Source organism: Mytilus edulis, chromosome 3 (assembly GCF_963676685.1).
Source record: "Mytilus edulis chromosome 3, xbMytEdul2.2, whole genome shotgun sequence".
Lineage (NCBI taxonomy): Eukaryota > Metazoa > Mollusca > Bivalvia > Mytilida > Mytilidae > Mytilus > Mytilus edulis.
In genome coordinates, this window is record NC_092346.1 from 14,081,174 (window position 1) to 14,103,828 (window position 22,655).

A 22,655-nucleotide genomic window follows, 5' to 3' on the forward strand; every position below is an offset into this window, starting at 1 on the left:
GTCTCATGTCTATCTATATATATATTGTTTGTACTTTACTATATATTATATAAAATATATGTTTTAGATCATTTATTGATAGAAATCAAAGTGACTGGAATTTAATGAACCAATCTATAAACATCCATCATCATCCTTCATGGCCAGTTTATTTATATCGACTACATTCGTTTCGGTACTTGGTTAGACTATAGAATCAGAAACGAAAGTAGGAAATTTAAGGGGATTCCCCACTTTGAAACGATTTTGTTGTCCATGTTCAAGGAATGTATTTTTAAGTTCAACATGTTTATCTGGTAAATATAACACATCTCATCATAGTTCCATAGATTTTAAAACAACAAAAACATCAGTAATATAGCTACATGCATTGAAAATGAAATGTGAAAGAGGGGGTAATACCTTTTTATGTTAACCTGTTTTGGCCTTTTTCAAGGTGTTAAATAAATTTGAACTGTACATAACGTTAACTGTTTTAACCCATGTGTTAACTGTTATCAGCATTTTTGCATTTGTTGTTAACGGTTTTTGCCCAAATCGAGATGTTGTTAACATGTTAACGGACCCCCTATACACCTTATATCGCTAATCCCGGCTAACCCGGCCGCTTGAACTTTTGACGTCAACAACAATCACTTTTCCATTGTGGCGTCAGATATTTTGTTTTATGACGTCAACATTTTACGGGAACCTGTGTGATTTCCAGCAATTGCGGACAAATAGCGATAAGGTGTATTGCCGTCGAATACGAATATCATGAGTATGGATAGTAAACAGCATATTGCCAAAAACAGAAAAAGTTGTGCCAACGTTAAAAACGTATATATGATGTAATAAAAATTGACATGTAAAACGAAAAAAAATTATTTGAAAAACATTGATAAACAAAATATGAAGATGATGACCGAGTCCCTGTGTTGCAAAACACTAGTAAACGACCAAAAAAAGACAAATATCAGTCTACAAAACACATTATAAACCTTTTTCTAAATTATTAACATATGTTTTATCAGCAATCAAAGCCGAGCTTCAAAGTTATTGTTAAACTGCCTAATCCAGAGAAGGCGTGAATCAGATGTGGATACTGAAAAAATCCAAAGATCTTTTAGAGTACATACAACCTAAGACTCTTTCACCTGCAATAGTTTTAAAACATTTGACTTTTCTACACTTTACACAAGTATTCCCCATTCCAAACTAAAAGACAAATTGAAAGAGTTGGTATTATTTTGTTTCATTAAAAAGAATGGCCAACGTAGATACGTACAAGTATCTTGTCTTAGGGAGGGACACATCCTTCTTTGTAAAGGATCACACTGATTCAAACAAAAAAATCTTTGAAACTGACATTATCAAGATACTTGATTTCTTGATTGACAACATATTTTTCACGTTTGGAGGACGTGTTTTTCAACAGACTTTCGGCATTCCAATGGGAACCAAGTGTTCCCCTCTTCGTGCCGACTTGTTTCTTTATTGTTATGAAGCTGATTTCATACAGGAACTTCATAGGATGAAAAATAAGAAGTTAGCAATATCCTTTAACTTTACTTTCCGCTATATAGATGATATTCTCTCACTAAATAATTCAAAATTTGGGCCTATGTTGAACGCATCTATCCCATCGCACTAGAGATGATTAAGGATACAACAGATACAGTGAAAGTCTGCCTCATATCTTGACTAACATCCAGAAATTGACAATAAGGGTCGGTGGAAAACAAAACTTTACGACAAATTAGATGATTTTAGCTTCCCAATTGTGAACTTTCCATTTCTATGTAGCAACATTGCAGCAGCACCTGCATACCATTGGCATACGGAGTATATCTCCCCCAATTGATACGATATTTCCCCACTTGTATTTCCTATCATGATTTCCTTTACAGAGGGTTGATGCTCACTAGTTAGCTATTAAATCAAGACTTCCAAATGGTTAAGTTGAAATTACTCCTTCGTAAATTTTACGGACGCCATTACGAATTGGTTGACCGTTATGGAATAACCGTTTCACAGATGAAATCGGATATGTTTCTTACGTTGTTTCTACAATCCCCTTCCCTTTTCATGAATGTGACCTACCGAATTAGACTATAAACCGGGTTAGTAATAACATGAGCAACACGACGGGTGCCACATGTGGAGCCGGATCTGCTTACCCTTTCGGAGCATCTGATCACCCCAGTTTTTGATGTGGTGCGTGTTGCTCAATTTTTAGTTTTCTATGTTGTTATTTGTGTACTATTGTTTGTCTGTTTGTCTTTTTCATTTTTAGCCATGGCGTTGTCAGTTTATTTTCGATTTATGAGTTTGACTGTTCCTGAGGTATGTTTTGCCCCTCTTTTATAGAATACATGAACCTCACAAAAATGGAGGTGATCTCAATTGCTCAAGAAGGATAAGAAGATCCTGCTAGAATGTTGCACATCGTGGTGCTCTTAATAGATATAGATAAAAGAGGAGAAACCATTAAAGATTGGCAAGATGATCCCATCTTATTCTTGTAAAGGATCTAACAGCTGATACACCACCCTTCTATTTCTGTCGCTGGCAAATAACAACTACACCAGACCTAGCTTTCTGTACTGACGAATATCAGTAGAAAGGTATGAAACCAGCTAGAATGCAGTGACCATCGCCCAGTTATACAATCCATCAGAGGAACGATAAACACCTGATAATTCTTATTTACCAAGTTTGAATTACAAGAAGGTAAACGGGTGAAAATTTGAAACAAGAGCAAATGAACTTACAAAGGACATAGTTACAAAATGAAAGAACATCAATAATGTTGTCAAAATATTCAATGCAAGCATAGTAAGAGCGGCAAAAGAAAGTAAACGAAAGGGTGTGAGAAAGGACTGCAAGCCATACTGGTACAATTAAGTTCAGGAAACACATGATGTAGCCCCCAAGAGCAAGAGAAGAGACCGAATCAAACACCATACAGGTGAATAACATCAATCTCTAACAAAGCAAGGCAAAACACCTCAGAACAAAGCTTAAGTGCCAGAGAAGATTGGCAATGTGATCGAAAAGTAATTTTAACACAAAGGATCCCACATTGAGGAGTATAAACACCAACTCTATTAATACTTTTTATGAACGATCTAGTACCAGACATTTAGTACTTTATGCAGACGATTATGTTCTCTGGTGCTAAACTAAATACAGAATACAACCAGCTTTAGATAAAATAATCACATGGGATAAGCAGACGTGTTTTCCAATCAACAAAGAAAACACAACTGGAACACTCTCGAAATATCACAAAACCCGATCTGTCAGACTGATTGTGGATGGTAATCCACTTAAAATGGAAGACCAACACACATACCTTGGGGTAACTTTTGACAAAAGAATGACGTGGAAGTGTAAAGCAAAATTATATCCGGGTGAAATTTGATCCGGAGGAAAAAATGTCACAGTAGTTGTTATTTTTTTATCCGGAGGAAACTATTTCCCTGGGATATTTTATCCTTTGCCGTGAAATTCTATCTGGGTAGTTAACTTATTGAATAGTTATTAGAAAAAAATTATCCTTTAAAAATACAATGACATAATAATAGTGTATTTGAAATAAAGCGAAAATGTTAAAAAAAAATATATTATAATGGGAAATAATTTCACAAATTATCCTTGAAAAAAGAGGTAGGGACAATTTGTCGGCAATTTGTTTCATTCGATAAGATAGGTAAATAATGTTTTAAATAGCCCGATAGATGCTATTTATAGTACATAAAAATACGTCACATCATTTATTTTCATACCTTGAACAGGTATTCCTACAAAAACAAGGCCATGACTATTGATTTTTTAATATTGATTTTATTTTATTATTAACATCCTTTATGCAAGGTGCCATACCATGCAACTTCTCAAGGAGCCAAATGATATCGAACTAATTCAAATCGTGATTTTCTCATTCTAAATATGTATATCTGTTACACAGTATTTGTCCTGGTCTTTTAAGGTTTTATCGTCTATAAGATTAGACAAGAAAATGCATGTGCATGTATATATTTTAACCGCAGAACATCTTACATCAGTTGGTCATAGATCACCCTGTGTTACTACTTCATGTTGTATTGCCTTTTCTGTAATTTTAACAAATCGGCCCTTCGTTGTGATACAGATGCAACAGCTTCTTGATGTTTTACCTACAATCACGATTTGTAGTGTAATTGATTTGTTCTGTTATGTTGTTTTATTTTTCTGATGAGTTATGTACCCGTGTATAGACGGTGGTAAAAATTTCAGTACTAGTATCTTTACAGTTTGTGATTTGGCGACAAAATTGTTGTTGACTGCATTTGTTACATATAATACCATGTTCAAAAAAGGTTTCGACGAAATGTGTTTTGTTGTTATGAAAATTGTATACAATGGCCTTATTTTAAGTTATGTGTATATTACACCCGCAACATGTAGGCTTAATTTCTATAGAATTAATTCTCGTGTTATTGGTTATGTACAGGCACCTACATCAGTTTGACGGCAGTTGTCCCTTGGGCCAAGTTCGGATGGAATTCTAGAGTAGATTGAATTGACATGGTCATATATAACACCTGTTATGATTGGATAAAGCTTTTCCGCCATTAACACTCGAGGAACCCTGGTTGTGGCAGGGTTCCTAGAGATCGACTCGATATCCCGGATGTTATGACGTCAATCCAATCAAATTTGAATGTAAACATATTCAGAGTAGAGGCCTTGTACTTCCGGTAATCTAGAGACCTTACTCTTCAAAATTAATTACCGTTCATATGGAACTCTAGTCAGAACTCTAGGTCCATCCGAACTTGGCCTTGGATATATGTAATAACGTAAACACATGAATAGAAAGTAATTCAAGAGTATGGACAGTCATAGGATTGCACACAATAAGCGATACATTGTTTTTTCTTTGATACACGTAAAATTATTTACTAGTACACTAACTGAATAGTCAAAATGAACCAAAATGACTCTATGAATCAAGCAAACAACCGAAAAAATATGATAGAAACTTTAAAATTTAATATAACAACACAAAAAAATGCAAAAGTTCTAAACGAGGTTCGAACCCTTTCTTCAAAACCGTCATTTATTAGTAGTTCTGTGCTCTACTGGTGGAGCTACGGCGATTCTTATCATTATGACTCTTATTTAGAAACTATATTGGTACAATTTATCGATGTTACAATATTTTCTTTAAAAAGTTGTTTTTTATGTAATAAGGACACACTAAACCAATTTCATTTTTGAAGTAAAAAGTAGTATGAATAACAACAGTCATAAAAAGCATAACTTTTCTTTGGTTTGAAAAGTCCTTCTTGGGGGATTCCCTGTTTTTTTCCACAAAAAAACACCCGAAAATCCGGATATTGTACTTTCATCCTTTTTATACGACCGCAAAATTTGAAAAAATTTTCGTCGTATATTGCTATCACGTTGGCGTCGGCGTCGTCGTCGTCGTCGTCGTCCGGCGTCCGAATACTTTTAGTTTTCGCACTCTAACTTTAGTAAAAGTGAATGGAAATCTATGAAATTTTAACACAAGGTTTATGACCACAAAAGGAAGGTTGGTATTGATTTTGGGAGTTTTGGTCCCAACATTTTAGGAATTAGGGGCCAAAAAGGGCCCAAATAAGCATTTTCTTGGTTTTCGCACTATAACTTTAGTTTAAGTTAATAGAAATCTATGAAATTTTGACACAAGGTTTATGACCACAAAAGAACGGTTGGGATTGATTTTGGGAGTTTAGGTTTCAACAGTTTAGGAATTAGGGGCCAAAAAAGGGCCCAAATAAGCATTATTCTTGGTTTTCGCACAATAACTTTAGTTTAAGTAAATAGAAATCAATGAAATTTAAACACAATGTTAATGACTACAAAAGGAAGGTTGGTATTGATTTTGGGAGTTTAGGTCCCAACAGTTTAGGAATTAGGGGCCAAAAAGGGACCCAAATAAGCATTTTTCTTGGTTTTCGCACCATAACGTTAGTATAAGTAAATAGAAATCTATGAAATTTAAACACAAAGTTTATGACCATAAAAGGAAGGTTGGTATTGATTTTGGGAGTTTTGGTCCCAACAGAATAAGGGGCCCAAAGGGTCCAAAATTAAACTTTGTTTGATTTCATCAAAATTGAATAATTGGGGTTCTTTGATATGCCGAATCTAACTGTCATGACTGTGTATGTAGATTCTTAACTTTTGGTCCCGTTTTCAAATTGGTCTACATTAAGGTCCAAAGGGTCCAAAATTAAACTTAGTTTGATTTTGACAAAAAATGAATCAGTTAGGTTCTTTGATATGCTGAATCTAAAAATGTACTTAGATTCTTGATTATTGGCCCAGTTTTCAAGTTGGTCCAAATCGGGGTCCAAAATTAAACTTTGTTTGATTTCATCAAAAATTGAATAAATGGGGTTCTTTGATATACCAAATCTAACTGTGTATGTAGATTCTTCATTTTTGGTCCTGTTTTCAAATTGGTCTACACTAAAGTCCAAAGGGTCCAAAATTAAACTTAGTCTGATTTCAACAAAAATTGAAATCTTGGGGTTCTTTGATATGCTGAATCCAAAAATGTACTTTTTTTTATTATGGGCCCAGTTTTCAAGTTGGTCCAAATCAGGATCTAAAATTATTATATTAAGTGTTGTGCAATAGCAAGTCTTTTCAATTGCACAGTATTGCGCAATGGCAAGAAATATCTAATTGCACAATATTGTGAAATAGCAAATTTTTTTTTAATTAGAGTTATCTTTCTTTGTCCAGAATAGTAAGCAAGAAATATCTAATTGCAAAATATTGTGCAATAGCAAGATTTTTTTTTAATTGGAGTTATCTTTCTTTGTCCAGAATCAACTTAAATCTTTGTTATATACAATATACAATGTATATTCACTTTTTACTACCAACTGATAAATTATAATAAATAACATTCAGTGATAACAAGCAGTTTTTTTTACATCTTAATATTTTATGATGTATTTAAATGAGTAGTTATTGTTGCAAACTCCATTAGAAATTTTAATTGAGATTAGTTTTGGAATAAGGGAAAGGGGGATGTGATTAAAAAAATTGGGTTCAATTTTTCTCATTTGAAATTTCATAAATAAAAAAGAAAATTTCTTCAAACATTTTTATGCCCCACCTACGATAGTAGAGGGGCATTATGTTTTCTGGTCTGTGCGTCCGTCCGTCTGTCTGTCCGTTCGTTCGTCCGTCCGTCCGTCTGTCCCGCTTAAGGTTAAAGTTTTTGGTCAAGGTAGTTTTTGATGAAGTTTAAGTCCAATCGACTTCTAACTTAGTACACATGTCCCCTATGATATGATCTTTCTAATTTTAATGCCAAATTAGAGTTTTTACCCCAATTTCACGGTCCACTGAACATGGAAAATGATAGTGCGAGTGGGGCATTCGTGTACTGAGGACACATTCTTGTTTTGAGAGGATTAATATTCAACAGCATAGTGAATTGCTCTAAGAGAAAACAAAAATTTTAAGTTCATTAGAACACATTCATTCTGTGTCAGAAACCTATGCTGTGTCAACTATTTAATCACAATCCAAATTTAGAGCTGAATCCAACTTGAATGTTGTGTCCATACTTGCCCCAACCGTTCAGGGTTCAACCTCTGCGGTCGTATAAAGCTACGCCCTGCGGAGCATCTGGTTTAGGGTTAAATTAACTATTGATCACACATATCATACTATATGTAAATCGAGATATAGATCAAAAAGCATTTTTATTTTTGGTTTTTATAGGAAATTTTACTCTGTTGGCACTTTTTGAAATTTGCCCTTCTGTGAAAAAAATCCTCGGCATATTGGCCCTACCTCTTTCCTGAAATATTCAAGTCAATATCATCCTTTTAAAAAGAAAATTATCATGAAACATAGGGAAGAAAATCAGAAGTAATTTCAAAGATAGTAATTGTGAAAATAATATCATGATTAAATAAGGTTAGTGAAATTCATGTAAAAGTGAGTTGTTTTCAGATCTCAGTACAAATATAAATTTAAAAGTAAGGTAGAAATATAGTTGCATTACTACCGTTAACAGTAATAGAAGAATTTGATTATGATGATATTTTCAACTATATAAATAGTTTTGTCTGGGGACAGAGATGTAGTTGTTGATTATATGGAAATCAGATAAATCATAGCATAACAATATATTGGAACAATAGCATATGTTTAACAGCTGGATAGTTTTTACCTGTGAAATGTTATCTGTCTTATTAAATCAAGTTGTAAGTCATCTTTTTATATAAATGAATATATAAAAAATAAGATTCAAATAAAAATTTCGCTATAAAATAGATTCAGAAATATATTATATTAATGTCTTTAAAATATAAATTGCTCATAATTACCTCCCTTTGATAAATTATGCAAATTTAGTCTACCTTTGTGAAACATTTTATAATTATAGTCAGGTATATATTGATTGTGAGTAACTTACATAGTAGTTAATGGGACTCTATTTCACACAGTTCTGTGAAATATAGTACGGCAAATATATACCAGTACATACTATCCGCATAACACAGATAGATTTTCACTCCTCTGGAAAAAATCAACCTGTGAAATACCATGCCTGGAAAAAAATTACCGGGACAAATTATCCTCAGGATAAAATATCACAGAGGAAGAAATAAACCGTTACAAGTAACACACATAACACCATTAATTAAGAGAAAGGATTGAAAACCCATGATACAGTAACAGGCCATCAAATATCAGTGTTCACAAGACCACCTGATGAATACCAGACTGAAACAACTCAAGGCAGGCAGACTCAAAAGATCCAGCTTTACATTAGAAACAAGAGCCTTACAAAGAAAACACCAGAAAGTTCTATCTTAATATATCAAACCCATAGCTTTCACAATGAATAACAACCCGTGTGAACATAAACTTGGGAATGTCAATATTTAGACAGTAGTACCCCTCATTACTACCAAAGATGAACAGACTATCACTGTTTACAAAACACTGACGATGAGCATACTTGAAGACGAATACCCTTCAGACTCCTGGGTAAGAGTATATAAAGACGGGTCAGCCACACATGCCACAACAAAAGTAAGGACTGGTATATACATTAAGTACCCCAACGCAGATCAACAATCAGATGCAATTCCAACAGTCCTACAAAGCTGACGAAGAAGCCCATATTCATGCTACACGCTCATCAGAAACAAAATCGATAACACTTTTAACTTTTAAAAAGTATTTCATACTGATGCCCTCTCTCTCTCTGTGCTACAGGCTTTGTCGAACGACAAGCTACCTCAACTCAAACAAGCTTTATACACCATAAAAAGTCTGACTACAGTACTACAGTTGATCCCTTCGCACTGTGGAGTTTTAAGTAATAAACAAGCCGATAAACTAACACAGCATGGTGCTGAACAACAACAGGAAGAAAATCCAGTCTGCTACACAGAAACAACACCCCTAAGCAACAAGACAGTAACCAACAGCTAACAAGATCTTAACAAACCACCATTTTTAGACGGAGGACAGGACACAACAGACTCAACCAACATATATATCCAAAGTTATGAAAGTTGTTCCATCTCCAATGTCCTTGTCGAGAAGCAGAGCTGGATACCGCACACCTCTTACAGTCTTGAAAGATGAATCAGGCACAGAAACACAACCCAGAGAAAGGCATTATGGACCAGTGGATGCCCTACATGAGACCACCAGATTTGTTGAGGAGACTGGTATTCAAGTGTAAAAGCTTACGATAAGAAGGAGAAGATGTAAATACAAGCTTTACGATTAATACGTCTGTCACGTTGGTATGTTCGAGATTACTCTGACATCTTATGACTGTCTTGCCAGACATGCTGGGGCCTTGATCCGTCACGGCCTCAGCTTGTCTCTTCAGTGATGCTCGAGGCAAAATTATTTGAAAATCAAAAGCCTATTAAAAGGTGAAGAGCTATACTCCAAAAAAGGTATAAAAATGTGTAGCCAAAGCAGCGCAAAGAATCAGGGCTTTGCACGAGGGAGATACAATCCTTAATTTTAAATAATTTCTAACATTTTGTAACAGCAAAATTTAATAACAAAAAAAATCTGTATTTACATGCCTGGTTTCGAAGTACTGGCTACTGGGCTGGTGATACCCTCGGGTACTAACAGTCAACTTGAACACAAACGTTTTTATGAAAATATGTTTTTGCAATTTTGTATTTTTGCAGATGAATAATTTTATTGGGGAGGAGGGGAGCCGATCTTAACCATTGGCTAGCGAAGATGCATTGATATGTAGTTAAGTGTGTAAAAATTCCATATAACAAAAATTTTGTCAAATCTTAATTGAATTTTATTGTCTTAGGTAGGGTAAGTTTTCATCAGACATTCTAATCAATTTTCAAGAATTCAAAATTATTCCAGATTCAAATAATTCCTTGTTTGTATGAAATTTAAAGGATTTCCTATTTCCAACAACAGTATTTTCCATACATGCTCAGTTGATTCATGTATTTCTTATTTTATTTCAGGGAATCTCATGATGGAGGTTAATTTCATAAGATGTGCAACGATCTAGATTTATGTAAAAAATTTACTTATTGCATGGACAAAAATTAAGAAAAAACGTTACGCTTGGTTCACATAGTCCAACAAGATGGACCTTTTTTCTCCAGAGGAAGAAAACTATGTCAGAATGAGTTTGTTGCTGACAGGAATTTCTCCACGTGCAATAAGAACCTGTTTTGATGGTGAATTTCCTCCAGCATCTTTAGAGGACTCATTGAAGAAGAAGTATAACAAATTGATTGACTTGAAAGATAAATGTTTAATCAACAAATTACAGTGGAACCGCTTGTTCCCAAGGTCACCTGGTAAGTACATAAAGACAAACTATACACTATACTGTGACAAAGACCCCCCTTAAAAACAAACTATATGATATGCTGTCATAAAGACCCCTTTTAAGGACAAACTGTATAATATGCTGTCCTAAAGACCCCCATTAAGGTCAAACTATATGATATTCTGTCCTAAAGACACCCCCTCTTAAAGACAAACTACATAATATAATGTCCTAAAGACCCCCATTAAAAACAAACTATATGATATGCTGCCATAAAGACCCCCATTAAGGACAAACTATATAATATGCTGTCCTAAAGACCCCCATTAAGAACAAATTATATGATATTCTGTCCTAAAGACCCTTATTAGTCCCCTACTGACTAAGTTGAAAATTGACTTAAGGTTTGCACTCCGTTCGTCTGTCTGTTTGTCTGTCTGTCCATCCGTCAGTCCGGCAAATCAATTTTCCACTCTTTTTTTCTTCGTTCTTGAAGATATTGATTTGATATTTATTATATAGTTTAATCAGGACAGCATATTATATAGTTTGTCCTTAATGGGGTCTTTATGACAGCATATCATATAGTTTGTTTTTAATGGGGACCTTTAGGACATTATATTATATAGTCGATACATCAAGTTCGAATTTTGTTCCGGTCTAATGATTTAGTCCAGAGTTATGGTATATATCTAATAATAGAATGCCATGTAAAACAATATTTCTGTACAAAGGAAGATAACTCATTTTTTAAAAGACATTCTTTGGAAAATAATATGAATAATTTTGGTGCAGTTTTTTTGTTGTTGGTATAAACTAATTTTCTGAATGCTATATATATGTTGTGTACAAGTTGTAATGTTGTACAGATTTTTTTGTACAAGTTATCAGTGTTTTATGACCTGCTGAACAAAAATGGATGATGCAATCACACGGTCTTTTGTTTCGCAGATTTCTGTCATATTTTCACAACTTCATGATACAGTCTTATACTGAGCATTGATACAAAAACATTATAAGACCACACAAAGTTTTTGTATAAATATGAATATGGTTTATGGAAAATAATAAAATTAGAATTTAAACCATTCATGTATCCTCATTTGCAGTTTGAAGACAAGGAGACTAGCACTAAATGTAAGGTTGAAGTATATTTTTTTAATTTAAAACATTACACTGGTACATTTTTTAAGATAAACCTGTATCACCTGTTGCAAGAAGGTAGGTGTCAAAAAACTTATAATTTGTACAAAAACCCTGAACAAATTGTACAAACTTACATCTTGTACACAACATATATATATATATACATAACTTGTTTGATGAAGTGAAAATAATCTATTTTTATAAGAAATATATTTCATTACATTACATTGTGTAGATATAAGTTGTTGACATTTTATAGATAAGTTACAAATCTATATTAGTTTGTTTCAAATAAAAGAAAGATATTTGGAACTATTAATAATACTAGAACACACCCGCGAAATCGCGGGCATATACAGCTTGTAAACTATTGTAGGATGATTTTTTGTCAAAGATATTATGTATGGAGAATTTCATAAAAGGTACGAAAAGCTCTCTCCCTTTTTCCAAAGTCCGATATTTGTTTCCTTTCTGGTAAATTCAATTATTTCGTGTTTTTGGCCTCAGACCACAATTATTCTTCTCCTTTGCTACAATGCTTCTTTTGGTAAAAGTCAAATCAAATAAAAATTTGCACCGTTTCAAACATGAAATAAATGTAACTGCTTATATATAGACCATTAATAGTCTAATAAAATATGCTTCCAGGACAATCCATTAGTGCTTTTTCTTTTGAGATCCTTATTAACATGCCAACGGTAGGATATGAATCTTGTATAAATGACCAAGACCGACTAAGGCTAATTTGAGGTGTGGTCGGAGGGGGCCTGATTCCGAAATCCCGGGCTTAAAACCATGAAATTCCGAGATGCAGAATTTAAAGAAACTTTATATCCCGAAATCCCGAAATCGAAAAATTTATTCCCGGATCACGTAAGGATCAATCCCAAAATCAGGAGCTTAAAAACACCCGATCCCGACGCCCCCATAAAGGTCCTGCCTTCCTCTAATCTCTACCAAATCACTATTTTCCCTTTCAACAATAAATTTGTATGCCCAATTTATGGGCATTATGTTTTCTAGTATGTACATCCGTGCGTTTGGTCGTCCGTCCATCCGTCTGTCCCGCTTCAGGTTAAGTTTTTGGTCGAGGTAGTTTTAGATGAAGAGCATGTTTAATTTATTTATGCAAGTAGTATGACCCCTTAAATAGTAAACATTTCAAAGAAAACAGTAGACAGCTTCAGGGACTTTCTATACTAACATAGAAAGTCCCTGACAGAATATAAAGAGTCTCTATATATTAAAGTAGTATAATTGTAGTTTACATGTAGATAATCGCGAAAAATAACCGTCCTCTGTAAGGAGGTATAATAGTTGTGATTCTTGCGATCTAAACACCATGCTATGGAGAACGCTCTGAATGGCTTATTTATTTTTCATTTCTGTTATCTATCATACGATTGGTTGTACTTGTGTCACAAGTTTTACTTTTTTAAATATATATGCAACTGGTATGACCCCTTAAATAGTAAACATTTCAAAGAAACAGTAGACATAATACATACAGAGAGTCTGTTAGACTATATATTAAAGTAGTATAATCGTAGTTTACATGTAGATAAACGCGAAGAACAATTGTCTTCTATAAGGAGGTGTAATAGTTGTGGGCCTTGAGATTTATACAGCATGATATGGAGAACGCTGTGATTAGCTTATTTATTTTTCATTTTTGTTATCTATCATACGATTGGTTGTATTTGTGCATGTTTCAAATCGGAAGTCTTATCTATGACTAAAAGTCAGTCTGATGACGGAATTATATCCGGACTCCTTTTTTGTCGTTTTTCTCCCAAAATAACTCAATCTGAATAATCCTAAGAATGGATGACAAATGCGACTATGCATGTTACCTATAGGACACAGAGGCATGATGATTGATTTATTGTGGAAGGAAGAGAAGCGACACACAAAATGAGTTCTTCTCCTTTAATAGTATAGATTTAATAACAATTTGAAAATAGATAAACATTGTATTACATATCTAATTTTACAGAACTATTAATCATACCTAATGTTTGAGTGATTTCCACACTTGTTTACACCATGCATGAAGATATTGATTGATAATTGGTATATAGTTTTATTATGACAAGTAACTGATCAAGTTCAATTTTTTTCGGTCTGATAATTGTGTGCAGAGTTATGGTCCTTGGACTTGAAAAATTAACTCATACAATCAGTTTTCCACACTGTTTTTAGTCATGCATGAAGACATTTACTTAATATTTTCTCCTTTGTTTACACCATGACAAGTTATAAAACAAGTGAGCATTTTGTTCCAGTATAATGAATCTTAACGCGGTAGAGGACTATGTCTCAGAATGCTTGTTTAGAACATACTATATGATAGGCTGTCTTAAAGACCCCCCCCCCAAAAAAAAAAAAAAAAAAAAAAAAAATTTAAGGACGAACTCCATGATATGCTGTCCTTAAGACCCCTGTTAAGGACAAACTATATGATATGCTGTCCTAAAGACCCCCGTTAAGGACAAACTATATGATATGCTGTCCTAAAGACCCCCGTTAAGGACAAACTATATGATGTGCTGTCCTAAAGACCGCGGTTAAGGACAATTTATATAATATGCTGTCCTAAAGACCCCCGTTAAAGACAAACTATATGATATGCTTTCTTAAAGACCCCCTTTGATGAACATTTTTATGATACACTGTCCTAAAGTCCCCAATAAGGACACACTATATAATATATTGTGCTAAAAACCTTTTGTAAGATAAAAATGTTTCAACATGAATGCTCAAACCCAATAAATATAAACAGCCAAGGATATGAAATATATATAAATGTTCGGAGCTATATGGTTTTTGTCTCACAAAGGTCACGGTACGTGAGATATAGGGAATGCTATCTGGCACCGGTGTAACTAGTTGTTAAAGCTTTGCATCTCAGAAGGTAGGATAACTTGATGCTTCATACCTTGTATGCAGATACCTTATACTACAACAGTGTCATCTGGCATATGTCCACTGTCCTTGACCTCACTTCCATAGTTCAGCATCTTCTCGAAAAATAATAAAATTTTGGCATGAAAATTTCTTATATATTATGACTAATGAAATAACTATATTTGGTATAATGTAACGTTTGTGGGTCACTTTATTTGGTTCATTTATTTATTTCATTATTACTATTTTTAATTATTTTTCCAGAAAGATTGCTTTTTATTATTTTATTACTTTCCGATTTTTATTTCATTCATTAAATTTTAGTGACGTAACGAACCTCGCATTAGCATTAAAAATGTTTTCCCTTCTCAACCAATCAGAGAGCTCGATTGAATTCCCGGGGAAAATTTAGCTCGTGCAGATATTGTCTGCTAGAAATCATTCTCAGCCCAGACTTCCAGGTGTGTAGATGTAAGGTAAAAAGGGGAATTTTCAACCATGTGCGCGATATTTTTGGAAGTGGTCTCGGTAGGAATCACGCGCTATTTTTATATACTATAATTAGTGTATTGAAGAAAAGGTGTTCTACAATATTTTTAGGTAAGAAATTCCCCCTCCTATGATTTTCATGTACATATTTTGAATGACTAAAACTGGCTGGTTTTTGATCACGGTTTGCATTGGAGATTTAGCGGAAAACTTTGAATATTTACATGTTGAGGCGTGAATTATTTAGAAAGCGGTTCGCTGGTTAAATTATGAGTTGAGTTTTTGAAAAGTTCTTTGAACTGAATAAAAGTTGTCAGTTGGCGAATAACGAGATTCGGTTAACTGTTCAGCTGTTCAGTTGTTAAGGTTAAAGTTATTTATAACTTGCGGGTTAAAGCAAGTAAAAGTTCGGAGTCATTATTTGTTGGCATTCACGTGAGTGACTCAAATCTATGACTTGAACTTAAGGACGGTAAATTTAAGTATTAAAGTGTTAACAAGCGAAATCCATATGCAAGCCCTGATCAGAACGGCAGAGTGAGTCGTTAAAGAAAGTTAGATACTGAAAGAATTTATTTTCTTGGTCTAAGAAATCTTGTTATAGACTGCAGAAATAGACCAATGACTCGCAAAACTGTAACTTATTAAATGTGCAGCTGATTCATATGCGTGTTGTCTAATAAAAGTTGTATCTTACTGAATTATTTTATTACAGAGAAACGCCTTGTCCCTTGCCTGAATTGATCCTTCGATTAAAACTCGTCCTGATTACTTCCCTTGGTATTGGTAACAACCTAGATTTTGAACCTCCCACGAGTCTGCGTTTCATGGTTTGCTGATTACAGATTATTTAAGTGAGAGCATATTCAGGACAGAACGAGTCTTATGTTGCCTTAGCTTCCCTTTGGATATTTATTTTCTGGTATTTGTCTGTGTATTTGGTATATAAATCCTACTACAGGTTTGGAAATACTGAAATAGATTTGTTTTAAAAGTCTGTTATTTTTGTGGTGTCGTACTTGAAACGCCCACACTTTTTGGGTCGGGCTATTTACATTTGGTCCGTCTGTCTGTCTGCCCCTTTATTTATTGTTTACCTTTAGGTTTATGGGAAATGTTTTAGTTTTACTCCAACCCATACAGATCTATAATATAGAATTAGTGTAGGACGGTACTTCATACTTGAGCAATAAAAATACCTAGACATATTTTTAGAGGTGCAGTATATTACTCGGCTACTACCCTAACTGTCGTGTTAGGACTGATTTCTCTGGTAAACTGATATTGCCAGATCCTATATTTGGTAACAGTCCAGATTGTCATTTCAGTTGTTCATCAAGTTCTATACTAGGATAGCACGACTGCGGTCAAGGTCAAAGGTTAGGATCTGGTTGGCCCTCTGAGTAGACTAGATCTTCTTGTTTAGATCTTCTTTGTTTACCTTTGGTAATAGAATCCAGAAGTCACACTTAACTGAGACTTGGAGAGTACTGAACATCAGAGACATCTTGTTCCAGAACACATATTTTAAATGAATTATAAACTGGTGGCATAGACCGGTAAAAATTATACCTAATAAAACTCTTTAAAATATTCTAGTCGGGCATCACTATAATAGAAGTCCTAGAGCGAAAGCATAGGCCGAACCTACCCTCGAGATAGATTAAATGAAAAATTGGGTTGCTGTCTAGTTTATAGAAAGTCTAGGTTAAGGTCGCATAGACAGTACCCCAGTTTCGTTTCACTTAATCTATCTCGAGGGTAGGTTCGGCCTATGCTTTCGCTTTCGCCGTCCAGGTAGATTAGGCAAATGTCCCACTGTAAACCCGCAATCACTATAATAGAAGTCCTAGAGCGAAAGCATAGGCCGAACCTACCCTCGAGATAGATTAAATGAAAAGTTGGGTTGCTGTCTAGTTTATAGATCCTAACCTTTGACCTTGACCGCAGTCATGCTATCCTAGTGTAGAACTTGGTGAACAACTGAAATGACAATCTGGACTGTTACCAAATATAGGATCTGGCAATATCAGTTTACCAGAGAAACCAGTCCCAACACTACAGTTAGGGTAGTAGCCGAGTAATATACTGCACCTCTAAAAATATGTCTAGGTATTTTTATTGCTCAAGTGTGAAGTACCGTCCTACACTAATTCTATATTATAGATCTGTATGGGTTGGAGTAAAACTAAAACATTTCCCATAAACCTAAAGGTAAACAAATAATAAAAGGGCAGACAGACAGACAGACGGACCAAATGTAAATAGCCCGACCCAACAAGTGTGGTCGTTTCAAGTACGACACCACAAAAATAACAGACTTTTAAAACAAATCTATTTCAGTATTTCCAAACCTGTAGTAGGATTTATATACCAAATACACAGACAAATACCAGAAAATAAATATCCAAAGGGAAGCTAAGGCAACATAAGACTCGTTCTGTCCTGAATATGCTCTCACTTAAATAATCTGTAATCAGCAAACCATGAAACGCAGACTCATGGGAGGTTCAAAATCTAGGTTGTTACCAATACCAAGGGAAGTAATCAGGACGAGTTTTAATCGAAGGATCAATTCAGGCAAGGGACAAGGCGTTTCTCTGTAATAAATTAATTCAGTAAGATACAACTTTTATTAAACAACACGCATATGAATCAGCTGCACATTTAATAAGTTACAGTTTGGCGAGTCAATGGTCTATTTATGCAGTCTATAACAAGATTTCTTAGACCAAGAAAATAAATTCTTTCAGTATCTAACTTTCTTTAACGACTCACTCTGCCGTTCTGATCAGGGCTTGCATATGGATTTCGCTTGTTAACACTTTAATACTTAAATTTACCGTCCTTAAGTTCAAGTCATAGATTTGAGTCACTCACGTGAATGCCAACAAATAATGACTCCGAACTTTTACTTGCTTTAACCCGCAAGTTATAAATAACTTTAACCCTAACAACTGAACAGCTGAACAGTTAACCAAATCTCGTTATTCGCCAACTGACAACTTTTATTCAGTTCAAAGAACTTTTCAAAAACTCAACTCATAATTTAACCAGCGAACCGCTTTCTAAATAATTCACGCCTCAACACGTAAATATTCAAAGTTTTCCGCTAAATCTCCAATGCAAATCGTGATCAAAAACCAGCCAGTTTTAGTCACTCAAAATATGTACATGAAAATCATAGGAGGGGGAACTTCTTACCTAAAAATACTGTAAAACACATTTTCTTCAATACACTAATTCTGGTATATAAAATAGCGCGTGATTCCTACCGAGACCACTTCCAAAAATATCGCGCACATGGTTGAAAATTCCCCTTTTTACCTTACATCTATACACCTGGAAGTCTGGGCTGAGAATGATTTCTAGCAGACAATATCTGCACGAACTAAATTTTCCCCGGGAATTCAATCGAGCTCTCTGATTGGTTGAGAAGGGAAAACATTTTTAATGCTAATGCGAGGTTCGTTACGTCACTAAAATTTAATGAATGAAATAAAAATCGGAAAGTAATAAAATAATAAAAAGCAATCTTTCTGGAAAAATAATTAAAAATAGTAATAATGAAATAAATAAATGAACCAAATAAAGTGACCCACAAACGTTACATTACCCCCTTTCCCACAGAACAGATATGTCCGCATATCTGGCAAAATCCATGTGCTAGTTAACGCGCGCTGCTATGCAAAGCTGGTGGTCTCGGGTGCAAGAAATCAAAATTTTCAATTAAGATTAAAACATCTCCCCTCCTGAAATATACAATTAATTATACAAGCTGAAAAATATATTTACTCCACATTATTACGAAAAAATATATCTCAGCCACCACCAACCACTCCACATTAAAATGTATATATCTATAATAAGTGATAACAAATGGCATTATTGATTTTTATTTTCTAAGAGAAAGCTTAACAGCCCTCTTTAAGGAATAATAATAAGTCCTCATTTTGGTTTTATTCAAATGGACACCATCTGTTGTCAATAGAAATTTTGATGTCAACCTCTTTGGTGTCCAGTACACTAGAAAACCTTTAAACTCCCTTTTTGTCAAATTTACAAGTTCCAGATTAATCTGGGCTCTTCTGCCTGCATATACAGACCTTGAAACTCTAGTTTTCAATCTATGAAACAATTGAACTATAACCACCTTTTTTACATTTTTAGACTTCAAATGTCTCAAAAACTTTTTAAAAGTCTCTATAAAAGTATTAACCATGAAATTATGGTTATCTATGTCATTACCTCCTAGTGAAACGAAACTGGGGTACTGTCTAGGCGACCTTAACCTATACTTTCTATAAACTAGACAGCAACCCAACTTTTCATTTAATCTATCTCGAGGGTAGGTTCGGCCGATGCTTTCGCTCTAGGACTTCTATAATAGTGATGCCCGACTAGAATATTTTAAAGAGTTTTATTAGGTATAATTTTTACCGGTCTATGCCACCAGTTTATAATTCATTTAAATATGTGTTCTGGAACAAGATGTCTCTGATGTTCTGTACTCTCCAAGTCTCAGTTAAGTGTGACTTCTGGATTCTATTACCAAAGGTAAACAAAGAAGATCTAGTCTACTCAGAGGGCCAACCAGATCCTAACCTTTGACCTTGACCGCAGTCATGCTATCCTAGTGTAGAACTTGGTGAACAACTGAAATGACAATCTGGACTGTTACCAAATATAGGATCTGGCAATATCAGTTTACCAGAGAAATCAGTCCTACCACTACAGTTAGGGTAGTAGCCGAGTAATATACTGCACCTCTAAAAATATGTCTAGGTATTTTTATTGCTCAAGTGTGAAGTACCGTCCTACACTAATTCTATATTATAGATCTGTATGGGTTGGAGTAAAACTAAAACATTTCCCATAAACCTAAAGGTAAACAAATAATAAAAGGGCAGACAGACAGACAGACCAAATGTAAATAGCCCGACCCAAAAAGTGTGGGCGTTTCGAGTACGACACCACAAAAATAACAGACTTTTAAAACAAATCTATTTCAGTATTTCCAAACCTGTAGTAGGATTTACATACCAAATACACAGACAAATACCAGAAAATAAATATCCAAAGGGAAGCTAAGGCAACATAAGACTCGTTCTGTCCTGAATATGCTCTCACTTAAATAATCTGTAATCAGCAAACCATGAAACGCAGACTCATGGGAGGTTCAAAATCTAGGTTGTTACCAATACCAAGGGAAGTAATCAGGACGAGTTTTAATCGAAGGATCAATTCAGGCAAGGGACAAGGCGTTTCTCTGTAATAAAATAATTCAGTAAGATACAACTTTTATTAGACAACACGCATATGAATCAGCTGCACATTTAATAAGTTACAGTTTTGCGAGTCAATAGTCTATTTCTGCAGTCTATAACAAGATTTCTTAGACCAAGAAAATAAATTCTTTCAGTATCTAACTTTCTTTAACGACTCACTCTGCCGTTCTGATCAGGGCTTGCATATGGATTTCGCTTGTTAACACTTTAATACTTAAATTTACCGTCCTTAAGTTCAAGTCATAGATTTGAGTCACTCACGTGAATGCCAACAAATAATGACTCCGAACTTTTACTTGCTTTAACCCGCAAGTTATAAATAACTTTAACCTTAACAACTGAACAGCTGAACAGTTAACCGAATCTCGTTATTCGCCAACTGACAACTTTTATTCAGTTCAAAGAACTTTTCAAAAACTCAACTCATAATTTAACCAGCGAACAGCTTTCTAAATAATTCACGCCTCAACACGTAAATATTCAAAGTTTTCCGCTAAATCTTCAATGCAAACCGTGATCAAAAACCAGCCAGTTTTAGTCACTCAAAATATGTACATGAAAATCATAGGAGGGGGAATTTCTTACCTAAAAATACTGTAAAACACATTTTCTTCAATACACTAGTTATAGTATATAAAATAGCGCGTGATTCCTACCGAGACCACTTCCAAAAATATCGCGCACATGGTTGAAAATTCCCCTTTTTACCTTACATCTATACACCTGGAAGTCTGGGCTGAGAATCATTTCTAGCAGACAAGATCTGCACGAGCTAAATTTTCCCCGGGAATTCAATCGAGCTCTCTGATTGGTTGAGAAGGGAAAACATTTTTAATGCTAATGCGAGGTTCGTTACGTCACTAAAATTTAATGAATGAAATAAAAATCGGAAAGTAATAAAATAATAAAAAGCAATCTTTCTGGAAAAATAATTAAAAATAGTAATAATGAAATAAATAAATGAACCAAATAAAGTGACCCACAAACGTTACATTACCCCCTTTCCCACAGAACAGATATGTCCGCATATCTGGCAAAATCCATGTGCTAGTTAACGCGCGCTGCTATGCAAAGCTGGTGGTCTCGGGTGCAAGAAATCAAAATTTTCAATTAAGATTAAAACATCTCCCCTCCTGAAATATACAAATAATTATACAAGCTGAAAAATATATTTACTCCACATTATTACGAAAAAATATATCTCAGCCACCACCAACCACTCCACATTAAAATGTATATATCTATAATAAGTGACAACAAATTGCATTATTGATTTTTATTTTCTAAGAGAAAGCTTAACAGCCCTCTTTAAGGAATAATAATAAGTCCTCATTTTGGTTTTATTCAAATGGACACCATCTGTTGTCAATAGAAATTTTGATGTCAACCTCTTTGGTGTCCAGTACACTAGAAAACCTTTAAACTCCCTTTTTGTCAAATTTACAAGTTCCCGATTAATCTGGGCTCTTCTGCCTGCATATACAGACCTTGAAACTCTAGTTTTCAACCTATGAAACAATTGAACTATAACCACCTTCTTTACATTTTTAGACTTCAAATGTCTCAAAAACTTTTTAAAAGTCTCTATAAAAGTATTAACCATGAAATTATGGTTATCTATGTCATTACCTCCAATTTGTAATACTACTATTGTAGGAGAAAAATTAGTGATCAATCTTTGAAAGACATGATCTTGTATCATATTGCACAATTTTGTACCACCTTTACCATACATAATACCATTAATATAAGTAATACCAAAGTTGGTTGACATCCTATTCATTTTACAATAATTAGATAATCTTCGAATATAACTATGTCCCAAAGTAAGTACAGTGGGATTCATTTTTAATCTTTAAATCTATTTTCCCAATATAATTTTAATATATCTTTACTTTTGGTTTCTGAAATTTAACCCTGAAAAATAAATTGTAAGGTGATATTAATATTGAATTAGTCATGATTAACCGAAATAAAATCTATTTATAATTACATTA

At 34.2% G+C, this 22,655-nt stretch overlaps 1 protein-coding gene across 1 annotated transcript in view; it reads left to right on the forward strand.

The window, feature by feature from the left end:
• Window positions 1–211: 211 nt before the first annotated feature.
• Window positions 212–22,655, forward strand: part of LOC139515867 (uncharacterized) — an 86,741-nt gene continuing 64,297 nt past the window's right edge. Inside the window, exons 1-2 of the mRNA XM_071305604.1 lie at window positions 212–296; window positions 10,515–10,856. Of these exons, the coding sequence (XP_071161705.1) occupies window positions 10,640–10,856 (217 nt within the window). The 5' untranslated portion in view covers window positions 212–296; window positions 10,515–10,639. The remainder of the gene's footprint in view (window positions 297–10,514; window positions 10,857–22,655) is intronic.